At 39.4% G+C, this 13,340-nt stretch overlaps 1 protein-coding gene across 4 annotated transcripts in view; it reads right to left on the bottom strand.

Moving 5' to 3' along the window:
- Window positions 1-462: 462 nt before the first annotated feature.
- The window catches only part of RYK (receptor like tyrosine kinase), a 43,816-nt gene continuing 30,938 nt past the window's right edge, over window positions 463-13,340 (bottom strand). For all 4 annotated transcript variants that reach the window (XM_060242115.1, XM_060242117.1, XM_060242114.1 and 1 more), the window contains exons 10-15: window positions 11,940-12,009; window positions 9,703-9,835; window positions 7,335-7,444; window positions 4,322-4,481; window positions 2,814-2,950; window positions 463-1,518 (exon numbers count right to left, since the gene is read on the bottom strand). In XM_060242115.1, the coding sequence (XP_060098098.1) occupies window positions 1,407-1,518; window positions 2,814-2,950; window positions 4,322-4,481; window positions 7,335-7,444; window positions 9,703-9,835; window positions 11,940-12,009 (722 nt within the window). In that variant the 3' untranslated portion in view covers window positions 463-1,406. The remainder of the gene's footprint in view (window positions 1,519-2,813; window positions 2,951-4,321; window positions 4,482-7,334; window positions 7,445-9,702; window positions 9,836-11,939; window positions 12,010-13,340) is intronic.

Here is a 13,340-nt window from a genome sequence, read left to right as displayed (position 1 = left end):
CTTTCATCTTTGAAACTTCTCTGCAATGCTTTGCTATAACTAAGAGTTTTGCCAACACTCCTCTTCTCTTGCTATTAGTCATTGACTGGTTATTGTCTTTAAATCTGTGCATGTGATTGACTGACTTGTTTGGTGGATACATGACTGAAGTATATACACGAGTTAATCTTTTTTCTGTATTGATTGCACTGCACATGTACTTATTCACATGATTTCCAACCAGTACTCACATAGTATGTTTGTGAGGAGCATCCTCTGCTTGGCTTCCTGGGGGTACCAAACAGCAGCTGTGCCCATTGTTGTACTGCTGCCCATTGTTGTACAACGGCTTTCTTTGGTGAGCAGGAATGACTTCACAATCAACCCCAGAATTTGAGTTAAGGGCCAGTTAATGCATTCTCAAGGATCTACAAGCTAACACATCACAGTCCATATGAGGGATGAAATTTCTCACATTATCGCTTAATATACAGATTTGTTTTACTTTTCAAATATGTCTTTACAAATATATATTTATATATTTTATTCTTTTCATATCAATAAAAAATCCTAAACACAAACCAGTACCTTTTAAACAAGAAAAACTGAATTCTACAGTCCCAAGTGAAAGACTCCTAGTACAAGGGCTGCGGTGGCATTTCTACCATTTGGAACATCATGTCTGCACAATGCAAGGTTCTGTATACTACTGCTGTGTATGAGGTAAACTTGAACCAGTTTTACATGATTATTTACTTTAAAGGGGATAATTGTACCCAAGTTTTTCCCCTAAGATCTGCTACTGAGAATGGGGTTAAAACATTGAAAAAAGGCCACTTGTGGTTCCAACCATATTGTGCTGTCGTCCAGAAAGAAAATCAATTGATAAAAAAATGGCTATTCCAGATACACTACAAACCTGAACACCAAAAAAAAGTCAAATCAATTTAAATACTCTGATATGGCAACACAAAGATTTTGGGGGTGGGATAGAAGAAAAAACAATTTGTTGGTTCTGTTTTACACATAAGTACCCCCCATACTTGCCAATTCAAACAGTTTTGAAATTAAGTTTACACCATCTTTAACAATGCCAAAATTAGTCAAATCCTGTCTATAGTAACTACATTTCAGGAATTTTGATGGGAGTTAAGATGTCCTGCTTCCAACACAAGTGATATGCAGAATAAAACCGAGTCTTACAAAAATGCCAGACTATTTTAAGGCACAGTGATTTTGGAAGCAATTTCTCTTCTAGTGTTGCTACAGCATATCCCGGCTTCCTGATTCACTGGAACTTACTTCCACGTAATGAGTTTGGGATGGAGGTTTCAGAGTGTATAAATATATCCACCAAAGTATGTATTTTGATGTTACGCAAACCCACTGTCCCCTTGTAAGTAGTGCAGAGATGGCATGTGTTTGCATCAGACGTAGGCTCCCAATGCTGCATGGAATTCTGTGAGGCACTGCACCAACTGCTGGAATTTGGGTCTCTCCTCTGGATCTAGTGCCCAGCAACAAGCCATCACAGCAAATCTACAAGATAAAGCAAGCAATGCTCAGGAAGCATGTCGAAAGTTCAGCCCTCTTTGCTTCTTTCCTGCAGTGACAGTTCTAAAGTCAATATTTATGACTAATTCATCCTATAAGGTCTGGACCTCCTTCCCTTCTGATACAAATTCAATGCTTCTCAGATTACAGTCACCATTATTTTACTTTGTTCTTCCTTTCCTAGCTAAGAGCAACAACTGATTCAATTATATTGAGTGCATACATGTACCATGATTCTTCCTTCGTTGCAATTCGTTAAAGGGTTTCTTTAGTATTCCTCAGTTATTAAGAGAAGAATAAAGTCAAACATTTAAGCATGCTTAGGTGTCATGAATATTACAAGCTTCACATCTCATCCTTTGTGGTCATACCCATTAGTAATAAAGCAGCAATGAATTTGTTTCCCTTATCTCTGCAACTCTCTTGCTATGAGAAAAAAAGAAACGACCCATCTGCCTACTGAAATGCCCCCCACACCAAGTCCCACCAATAGCAATGGCCCTTGTTGTATCAACTGGCCATTGTGGAGAAAGCAAGCAAATCATAAAGGCAAACATGAGATCCATTCTACACTTCAGATGGTTGACCATATATATCACTGTTCCACCTATCCTTCTTCCAGAGATCCGTCAGGAAACACAGAATGAAGAAAAAAGTGTGTAGAGAGAGAATACACACTGTGACACATGTACCTTTTTGGGGGGAAACAGCTGAACTGAGCATAACTTTTTAAAGGTGATGCAAGGTAAACAAAGGGAGCTTTAACAATATTTAGTTGTCTGCTCTCAGGCTCACTACATTTCAGTTTAGCCACAGCTATTGCTCCATCTTACACTCTGACTCCTAACACAGAGAAAAACTTAGATTATAGGAATGTAGTACTATTCTTTCAAAACATAATCTTAAGAAATTCTTCTTGCCCCGTGGTGCAGAGTGGTAAGCTGCAGTCCAAGCTCTGCTCATGACCTAAGTTCGATCCCAGCAGAAGCTGGGTTCAGGTAGCCAGCTTGAGGTTGACTCAGTCTTCCATCCTTCCAAGATCGTAAAATAAGTACCCAGCTTGCTGGGGTAAAGTGTAGATGACTGGCAAAGGCAATGGCAAACCACCTCCTAACAAAAAGTCTACCAAGAAAACGCTGTGACGTGACATCACCCCATGAGTCAGTAACGACTCGGTGCTTACACGGGGAACTACCTTTACCTTTTTATCTTAATACTACTTCAGTGTAATGGGAAACAGCAGTAGTCTTGTGACTCCAATCTTATCAGACATCACTTACAGTTCATCAGGACAGTTGATAGGCTGTGCTATTCTGTATCCATCTTTTAGATATGCAGCCATCTCAAAGGGGTCGATATCAACATATGGAGTTTGTCCTAATGTCATCAATTCCCACAAGGTCACTCCAAAAGACCACTGGAAAGAATATTCCAAACAATAATGGGTTGTATTTAGAAGTGTTGTTTCCATACTTTTCCAGAAGTGTCAATATACAACTATTTTAAAATGCAGTGTCTCTTTTCATACATTATTCATATAAATATTGAGAATACAACTTTACAACTGCTGTGATATAAACAGCCCTGTCAGTCCCCTAATGACTAGGATTACTTAACTACTACAAGAGTTCACTTCAAATAATGTTATGTATGCAGGTATTATTATCTCCCAAGCAGCAAATACACAAGCTTTCTCTTAATTTGAAGTGTATAAATACATACCAGGTGATATTTGCGGAGTACATATTTTGTAAGACTACCAGGTGAACTTTATGGCATAATTTATAGCTCCAAAATATACATTCAGAAGAAGTATAATCTATTCATCTCACTTTATTAAACACTAGAATGACAGCAGATATAATACTTTGTGTGAATCAGTTTGCTCTTTAAGTAGCCACATTGAACAATTGTTTTTCTAAACAGAACTAAGTTCTCTCCATATAAACAAATGCTGCTGAACAATTCTGATACTAACAGTGCGATAATCACCACAATATGTATTAGCTTAACAGAAGAACCTCCCACTGATTTAACCTGAATGCCTAGAGAGCATGATCCAAGAAACAATGACAATGGTATCAAAATTACTAGAGATATTAATTTAAAACTGATTTGTTACAGTTTTACTTAAATGCTAGTCAGATTGCTTCTGAAATAGAAAATATATAAAGCAGCTTTATACCAAACCATAGCTTTGATCTACCTTAAGTTCTGCATTGTCTACTCTGGCAATGACTCTACAAAGCCATTAGGAAAAGGAGCATCTTCTATACACATAGTCAATGTTTTCTTCCATCCAGAAGTGGGATTTAAAATAACTGGGCATATGGATTTAAGAAACAGTATGTGTTATTCAGTTAAAGTTTAAGAAGTTGGAAATGTCTTCGTTTTCTTTTTGATTTGCTACACTGCTTTGAGTTTGACCATTCATCATTAGCTTAAAACCAGGGCAATTACAAATGGCAGAATGCTCTAGCTTCCTCTGACCAGTTTTTGCTTGTACAGGTCTGAAGTTTTTAAAAAATCTGTTAGATTTAGTTTACACTTCTAAAATACAACTTCCAGTTCGATTCCTTTAAGGATTTGCTTTGAAATCACTTTATCATCATTCATAAATGATACATTTAAAAGCTCAGCTAACAAGAGAACTGCCTTATGCCTGGATGTTGTGTAAGTATGTGCAACTCCTTAAGACAGGACTTAAGAGTAGTCGTGACAACTCCCAGGAAATACATGGTGAGAAAAACAGGAAGAGGCATAACATTCAGTTTTGTCAATAACATACCACATCACTAGCACCAGAAAACTCGTTGTTAACCAAACTTTCAAGAGCCATCCATCGCACTGGTCTATTTTCATTGTCTCCAAGGCAATGGTAATCCATCGGAAATAGATCTCTGGACAGGGCATTATCTGTAATCTTTACCTGAAGTGCATCATCAATGCTGCATATTAAAATAAATACAGACAGGTCATAAAACTATTTACATACAGGTAAAAAGTCTGCTGTGAAAACGTTGTGAAAGCAACATCACTCCAGAGTCGAAAACGACTGGTGCTTGCACAGGGGATTACCTTTACCTTTTTTTTTTTTTAATTAAGTCATATGGAGGGAAGGTGGCATGGTATAGTCTGGCATGGTATAATACTGAAGAATACTCTGTAGAGGAAGGCAAAGGGAAACCACCTCTGCTTCTCACTTGCCTTGAAAGCTCCTTGCAGGGGTCACTATAAGTTGACTATGACTTGATGGCACTTACATATGTAGATATAAAGTCTTGCTTTGAAGTGCTGCTTATGTAACCCTCAAGCAAATCACAATGAATTTTAGGTACAATACAGGTTGAACAGCTGAATTTGAGATATTCCCCTTGAGAAACATTGGCAAGCATTCAGAATTAGCAAAAAGCTCACTATTATCATGGATGAGATATGTGCAGAAGAAAAGCTCATATATTGCAAGGACTCCTGAAGGAATCCTCCTGTGGAATGCTGGTGCTGTACTTGGGGGCAACACTACAAGGTGGCCCAGCCCTCACTGACACTGTTAAAAAAACATATACCCCACTTCTATACTTATTCCCCCCCTCACCCTGCCTCAACAAAGGGGTAGAGATTAAGCCTGTTCTCTGCTCTTGGTGAACCAAGCCACACATCAAGCCTGCCGGTATCAGCATAGCAGTCTGCATTCTGTTTCTTTGTCACAATAGAATAAGGTACAATGTTGGGAACTTGCTTTACCATCACCATCATCACTGTAAGTAGCAAATTTGACTATCCTGTGCCTATCAGTAGACTTTCCAGACCAGGGTTGTCAAACTCATTTCTTATGAGGGCCAAATCTGACATAAATGAGATCTTGTTGGGCCAAGCCATGTCAGGTTGGGCTGGGCCATGTGTGTACCTATTTATGATTAGGTGACAGAGATATAAACTTTATAAAGGACACAGACAAACACAAAGATTTTTTTAAAACCCTTAAAACATCCTTAAAATATTAACACTTGGTCTTAAAGTGATTTCTTTGTATTTCTCCCATGGGGCCCAGGGAACTGGGCAAAGGAAGCTCTGCGTCCTTCCTTCCCAGGAGGGAAAGGCGCCTCAGCCAATAGAAGGAAGAGAGGCTTGGCTCAGTAGCTCTGCTGTGCCTGGCAAAGCAAGCTCTTCCTCCCCCCTTTCTCCCCAAGGGAGGAGCCTCAGCCAACGGAGAAAATACAGGTTTTGCTCTGTAGCTCCTCTGCTATTGATCAAGCCTGGCAAAGCAAGCTGTGATGCAAAAGGAAGCAAGAGAGAGGGAGAAAGAAGCAGATGACAGCCAGTTCCTCGGAGACCTGATAGGAGCCCTCTCGGGGCCTGATCTGGCCCCTTGGCCACATGTTTGACACCCTGCTCCAGACGGTATCTTTAGATATCCAGATGACATGCAGCTCTATCTCACACTTGCAGCTGATCAAAGGAAGGCTGTAGAAACCCTAAACTGGGGCCTGAAAGCAGCTTTGGAATGGATGAAGGCTAAGACACTGCCGTTTAACCCCCAAAAGATGGAAGTTTAATTGGTGGGAGAAAGTCTTTTCTTTTCTTTGGCATTTCCTCAGAGATCTCTCCTTCCTGTCCAAATGTTTTAATTTTTTTATGTCTATGCATATATTTTTCTCTGCTTTTAATCATTTTAATTATTTGTGTGGTTTCTTGAGTTGATTTTAGTTTTCAAATGTGATTTTATTATGTTTTGTTAGTCACCTCGGGGCCCTTGTAAGGGCAGAAAGGCAAGATATAACATTGGAATAATAAAAATATATAAATCCTCTACATGATCCAATTGAGTACCATATATGCTAATTTCCCTACAGGAGCTATGGAATACTGAGGGAGAGACAGACAGCCTTGTTTAAATAGCTTTCAGCATTCTGGAGGATTGTTTGACTATTATTTTTTCTCCCTAAATACTCTTGTAGCTTCATTAAATTCATCTTGTAGCTGGATTAATTAGAATCAGAAGAATGCGACCCCAGTCCTAATTAATGGTATGCATGTGGACACCCGAGAATGCTGAAAGCTGTAGAGGGGATAGAACTCCTAACCTCACATGCACTCCATTATTAGGACCAGAGACAGAACTGAATGAGGAATAGAATTAGAGCTAGTGGTTGCTTGCCGTGAGATGTGCATCCCCCAGCCTTAATTTCACTTCCTACATTCTTTCTTACAGTATTTATCTCTCCATCCCTGAGCACTCTCACATCCTGTATTATACTACCATGTTTCAGACTACATGAACAGGTTCCAAGCCTGAAATGTCAGTGCAATTGTGTAACAGTACTCAAGAGAACTCTAGAGTTGAAGTTCAGTCCTAGATGAGTAGGAAGATACCCAGTATAGCCCCAGAGCTCAGCAGTATTGAGCTACTGTGTCAAAGGGGAAGGGAGGTAGCTTAATTTTTGTTGCCATCATCAGGCTGCTTGCAGGTCCCTCAGTAACACAAAGGCAATAGCTAAAATTTTATGATAAAGTAGGAGGGAAATACACATTTTATCTTGTTACCATTTGGAGAACTGCATGCTATTTATTGATGGTGGCCGACATCTATCTCATCAGCTGATTCTTCAAGACATCTTAATGGCTGAAGTACTGATACTGCAAGTCAAAGTATTCTCTGTAAGCATCCCTTTGCCAAGCTGCTGTTTAAGATGGGTGCAGCTACAAGCTTGTTATGGAAGAGAGTGGTTTGAACACAGACTAAACAGGAAGACACTTTACAGTACACCTTTAATGGACACAGAGCGTATGGCAGTACTTACACACAGTTTCTAGCAGCCAGGTCTTTGTGAATGACCTCCCTTCTAGCCAAGTAGCTCATTCCACAGGCAATCTGAATAGCCATATGTACAAGATCTTGCTGTGAAATTGCCTACAGAAAGTTGGTTACAATTATAAAAGTGTTAGAAACCCATTATTTGATCAATATTCTCTACCTATCCAAAGTACACAGTAGTGTTTTTTCATGTACAATGACAAGCTGTTGGTGCTTGTACTAAAACACAGGGCTCCTTGAACCCCACATGCTCCAAAATCTTGGTGTGTATTAGCTGTTTTAGTGACAAAGATGAAAGATTTAAATTTGTCTTCTTGCCTGCTGCTTTTCAGTGGGAGGATACTAGAAACATTTGCTCTTTCAGTACAAATAACTGAAGGACTTGCAGCTCCAACTTTTGGCAAGGAACAGGCAACATGTGCTAGGTGCAGAATTTACGCTTTCAGGATACTACTAATCTTTGTTGACTGCCAAGCCAAATTTCTAGTTCCCATGCTGAGGACACAGACTTGAAAACATGGGAAAATATCTGGTAGCCTCAAAAGTAAAACAAAGGGATGGGCTTTAGTGACCTTGCATTGCATTATTAAAAATGCACATTTGTAAAATTCTATAGCTGCCATATTTCTGCTGTTTCTGATGCAGAACTTCACTGTTCCTAGGCATACAGCATCTTGTCTAGACAGAGGTAACATTCCAGTTCACATTTAACAGTCTGCATTGAAATACATTAATATCAGATGACATAAACTATCTTGCGCTGAACATTCTTTGCTAAGTTTAGTGGGTCAATGTCAAAAAAAGAACAGCATCTGCTCTGAGAGAAACTGGAAAGAACGTTGACTCTAAGAGTTGAAACTCTCCTACAATATGATACAGTAAATCAGTACTTGGCATAGGTTTTTAAATTTGGGGTTAGAAACTGTTTCTCTGGGAAGACAGAGAACTTACTGCTAAAGAACCAGCTTTTGGGAGGAAGAGAATGCAGGAACTAGTTATGTACTTCAGAGATTAGCACCCCAAGTACAGAACACATGTGGCTTTTCCAAAGGAAACACTATCATGTTTTAGGACAAAAGCTACTAGAACACACAAGGCTTAAAGTGGTGCATAATTACGATACAGCTTATGAGACTTCAAGTTAAACAAGAGCACATTATGACAAATGAGTGCAAGGTGCTCACTGAAGAAAACCTTTTCTTGCTTCCCCTTCCCTATAGCATCCCCTCTCTGGATTGTAGAGACACTGCAGGCTGGGGGGACATATGGACAAAAAAGAGATGGGGGACCTACAACGAACTGCAGCTGTCTATATTGCACAACTTTTATCTGAAAAAGTAATAGTCCAGAGACCCCAGCATATTTCACTGAATATTGTTTTAACTGCCCAGACCTGGACAGCCTAGGCTAGCCTGATCACACTAGATCTCAAAAGCTAAGCAGGGTCAGCCTGATTGGATGGGAGACCACCCATATATGTAGATGAAACAATGGCAAACCACTTTTTTTGTGGGGGGGGGGGGGGCAGACCACCTTTGAAAATCTCTTGCTTTGAAAACTCTAGAGGATTGCCACATGTTAGCTGCAACTAGACAGTAAAATAAAAGTTTTAATCAGGGCTTTTTTTGTAGCAGGAGCTCCTTTGCATATTAGGCCACCCCCCCCCCGATGTAACCAATCCTCCTGGAGCTTACAATAGGCCCTACTGAGAACCCTGTAAACTCCTGGAGGATTGGCTACATCAGGGGTGTATGGCCTAATATGCAAAGAAGCTTCTTCTACCAAAAAAGCCTGGTTTTAATCATGACCATAAGTTGCTTAGAATACAGTTTTAGTGGACAGGTGAGATATTCTTTAGAAAGCTGTTCTACATAGGCTGCAGCTGTAGTCTGCTAAGCGACCATGTGGAACCCACTCAAGTTTAACATGATAAAAGTCTGAGGACACTTGACAGAGTATACATACATAATGTATAAAATAGACTGTTCTTTTAAAATTACCCTACCTTTATGAGCAGGATTTCTTGCCTCAATATGACCCTATGATGTTTGGGAGGGAGTGTCCACTTACCTTCTGAGTCAGAAATTCAGTGGGGAGAAACACCCATTTAACACAGCACAGGTTTGCTCACGCTACACACGATCCAAATCCAATTCTTCAAATCATAACAAGCCTATACTTAATTACTAATGCTAGCAACTATCTAAAAACAAAAGAAGCCTATTTCCTTTGCAAAAGTCTCTACTGCATAATAAATTCTTCATAATGATTAATCCCTTGCAAAGTCACCATATTGCTTGACAGTTTCAATATTAATGGCAGTGCCAAACTATTTTAAGTTTGCAGCCTCTTACCTGAGGATTGTTGGCTTCTACCAGTTTGCACTGCCGCAAAAACAGCTTGAGGTTCCCCCAGTTCATGTAAGGCAACAGCACCATTGGCTTTTCTCCTTCTTCTATACAAACATGAGTGATAGGAAGGAGATTTCTGAAAGAAGTAAGAGTCCTAGTTGGTTGCTTTACTAAATACAATCACACACAGACAAAAACTGATAACCTCACTTTATATACATTTCTAGGATGTCCTGTACCACTGCCTGGTCAGTAAATTCCCCCTATCCAAATTGCAAATGTTTCCTATGCTTTTTACATCTACAGATCTTTTTTTCTTAGTATGAAAATGGTCAGTCACTTCAGTGAAATATTAATCAGGACAACTGTGTATTTACTTACTTGGTACGTTTTTATTCTACCCTTCCTTCAAGGAGCTCAAGGCAGCCTGGTTGTTTCCCCACTACAGTTTTATCCTCACAAACCTGTTGGATCCTTGCTAGATAAGAAACTGGCTTTTCTAAGATCACCCAACAAGTTTCATGGCTGAGTGGGGATTTGGAACTCTGTGTCAGGTGCCAGTCAGACACTCTCACTACTACACCATGCTGTCAATGAAGACACATCCAATGCATCATGCAAAATTATTGTTATTCCATTATCTCTTCAGTCAACAGTGCTATGCCTTTAAAAAGGTTGTAATATCCATATTACACGAGATACCTCATAATTACCTTTTCTTGGATCTAACCATTTTAAAGTACCCTGCATAAGCATCTTGGTTATGTATTCCTCTGGAATATGGTTAGTTGATTTGATGGATTTTTTTTTTAAAATTCACAACCACTCTGTGGGGAGATTTAGGTTAACTAGTTCAATGCTACCCAGCAAGCTTGGTGACTGAACACGGATTTGCTCTCATTTAAGTCCCAAACTGTATCACACTGCTTTCCTATGTATTCTAAAAGTCAAGTGTATCAAATAGTACAGGAGGCAATATGGTGATTTTCTGTTTCTTTTTTGAAAATAAAAGGCTTGATCCAAGTGTTTAATAAGGTTACAGAGTGGAGTGGTGGGGACCCTCAGAGGACTGGCAAATATTTTTTGATTCCATTAAAACAAATAACTGAATAAATAGATCAGGGAACAAATGCTTTAATTTATTACATGTTTTCAAATTAAAACACACATCAATAATAAAATGCAGTGGCAGTATATTTAATAACTTATTACTTACATTTTAAATTCAAAGTATGCTATTTTTCTAGCTCATTTTATAAATATTTACAATGAGGTAAGTGAAAAACTCATGTGCTCTTTATCCAAGACAGCATGCCATAGAAGTGAAAGGATTTCTGAACATTCTCCTTGTCAACTAGCTAAAAGACCTCAGGCATTCAGATTGTCAGCTAACAAGTTACAAACAAGAGAATCTCTGCCAATAGTATCATATTTACTCAAATGGAAGACAACCCTGAAGGTAAGAGGAAATCCACAAATATGTTACACAGAAAGGTTTTAAATACTGAATATAAACAACTTATACGCAACTTTAAGACACCCTTTTTAAATGACATAACTGGAAAAATACCTAGTCTTGTATTTGAATATATACAGTAGCTGCTTAAGATAGTTACAATGGTCAGGGTTTTCAAGGATGATTTTGGCTTAATTGAATCTGCCTCACTTTTCCTGGTCTATTTAGGACAGCTATTTAGGACAGCTACTTGTCATTTCATGTAAGACTAATGACTGAAACTTGCATTCTGTAAACTTTGATACATCTTGGTTCAACAGTAAGAGTACCCAATCACCACCCCTATCCTCCAAATACAAGCCTGATGTAAGCAAGTGAAAAGGCAACAAGAATTCACAGCTTGATATTCTACCCGTTCCGTGGCCTAATGAACATAACACCAGAGTAATCCAGTGGAATCAGACAACAGGAAGCCTACAGTTAGGACGAGAAGGCAATGTCCCATCCCTTTTGTTGCTCTACAGCAACTGCTTTCAGAGGCATGTTGATGCTGAGTACAGAGTTACTGCTAATAACCAATAGATCTTTTATGAATTTATCAAATCCTCTTTGGAAGCTGGTAAAACCAGTAGCTACCACCACCATCCTTTGTGGCAAAGTACTAATTCTGAGAGACATTTTTATAGTGAAAGCAAATCTTGCTTTCTTCTAACGATTGCTGTCCCACATTCCCAAAATAAACCAAAATGCTTCATTTTCAACTTAATACAGTAACAGTGCTAACCTGTGATGAAGGCCTCTGAGTTTACAGCTTTCTGTCAACATCATTGTCACTTGAACCTCTGAGGCTTGATCTAAAAAGTCAAATGTTTTTTAAAAGCAATTTTGCCACAACCACAGAAAAGCAAATGAATAAACTGAACATGTAAAATGAATCCTAGACAATGACTTAAGTCTTTAAGTACACTATCATTTACTGAGGCTTCTTAACACAGAGAATGTAAAAATGGGTGGGCTATACAGTGACCTACATCTGCCAGTTATTTAGATACTACTTTAACCAAACAACTACAGTTCAAAACCACTGCATAACTTCTCCTTCTAAGGGCACTCTTAGTTCTCTGGGCCTTAAGAATACTATAAAGTTACTATCCAAGGTCCAAACACCTCACAGCAATATGCCAAGCCTGCGCTCTCCCTCCCAGATCCTTTTTTGTCCATATGCCTGATATGGAGTCCTGGGTTATATGTAGGACATTAAGATGTGTATGAAACTACATTCTTTTCCTCATACAATTTACCCACACTTCTAGTTACTTCAAGCAAAAACCAAGAACAAAGGGAAGATGCCAGGACAATGAATCCTAAGTGATTTAGAGTTGGGAGTGAGCAGTGAAGTGGCCAAGTTTGCGGACGACACTAAATTGTTCAGGGTAGTGAGAACCAGAGAGGATTGTGAGGAACTCCAAAGGGACCTGTTGAGGCTGAGTGAGTGGGCGTCAACGTGGCAGATGCAGTTCAGTGTGGCCAAGTGCAAATGAACATTGGGGCCAAGAATCCCAGCTACAAATACAAGTTGATGGGGTGTGAACTGGCAGAGACTGACCAAGAGAAAGATCTTGGGGTCGTGGTAGATAAATCACTGAAAATGTCAAGACAGTGTGCGTTTGCAATAAAAAAGGCCAACGCCATGCTGGGAATTATTAAGAAGGGAATTGAAAACAAATCAGCCAGTATCATAATGCCCCTGTATAAATCGATGGTGTGGTCTCATTTGGAGTACTGTGTGCAGTTCTGGTCGCCGCACCTCAAAAAGGATATTATAGCATTGGAGAAAGTCCAGAAAAGGGCAACTAGAATGATTAAAGGGCTGGAACACTTTCCCTATGAAGAAAGGTTGAAACGCTTGGGACTCTTTAGCTTGGAGAAACGTCGACTGCGGGGTGACATGATAGAGGTTTACAAGATAATGCATGGGATGGAGAAAGTAGAGAAAGAGGTACTTTTCTCCCTTTCTCACAATACAAGAACTCGTGGGCATTCGATGAAATTGCTGAGCAGACAGGTTAAAATGGATAAAAGGAAGTACTTCTTCACCCAAAGGGTGATTAACATGTGGAATTCACTGCCACAGGAGGTGGCGGTGGCCACAAGCATGGCCACCTTCAAGAGGGGTTTAGATAAA

Source organism: Heteronotia binoei, chromosome 6 (assembly GCF_032191835.1).
Source record: "Heteronotia binoei isolate CCM8104 ecotype False Entrance Well chromosome 6, APGP_CSIRO_Hbin_v1, whole genome shotgun sequence".
NCBI lineage: Eukaryota > Metazoa > Chordata > Lepidosauria > Squamata > Gekkonidae > Heteronotia > Heteronotia binoei.
Note: the sequence above shows the minus strand (reverse complement) of the source record. Positions and strands in the feature narration are given on the sequence as shown.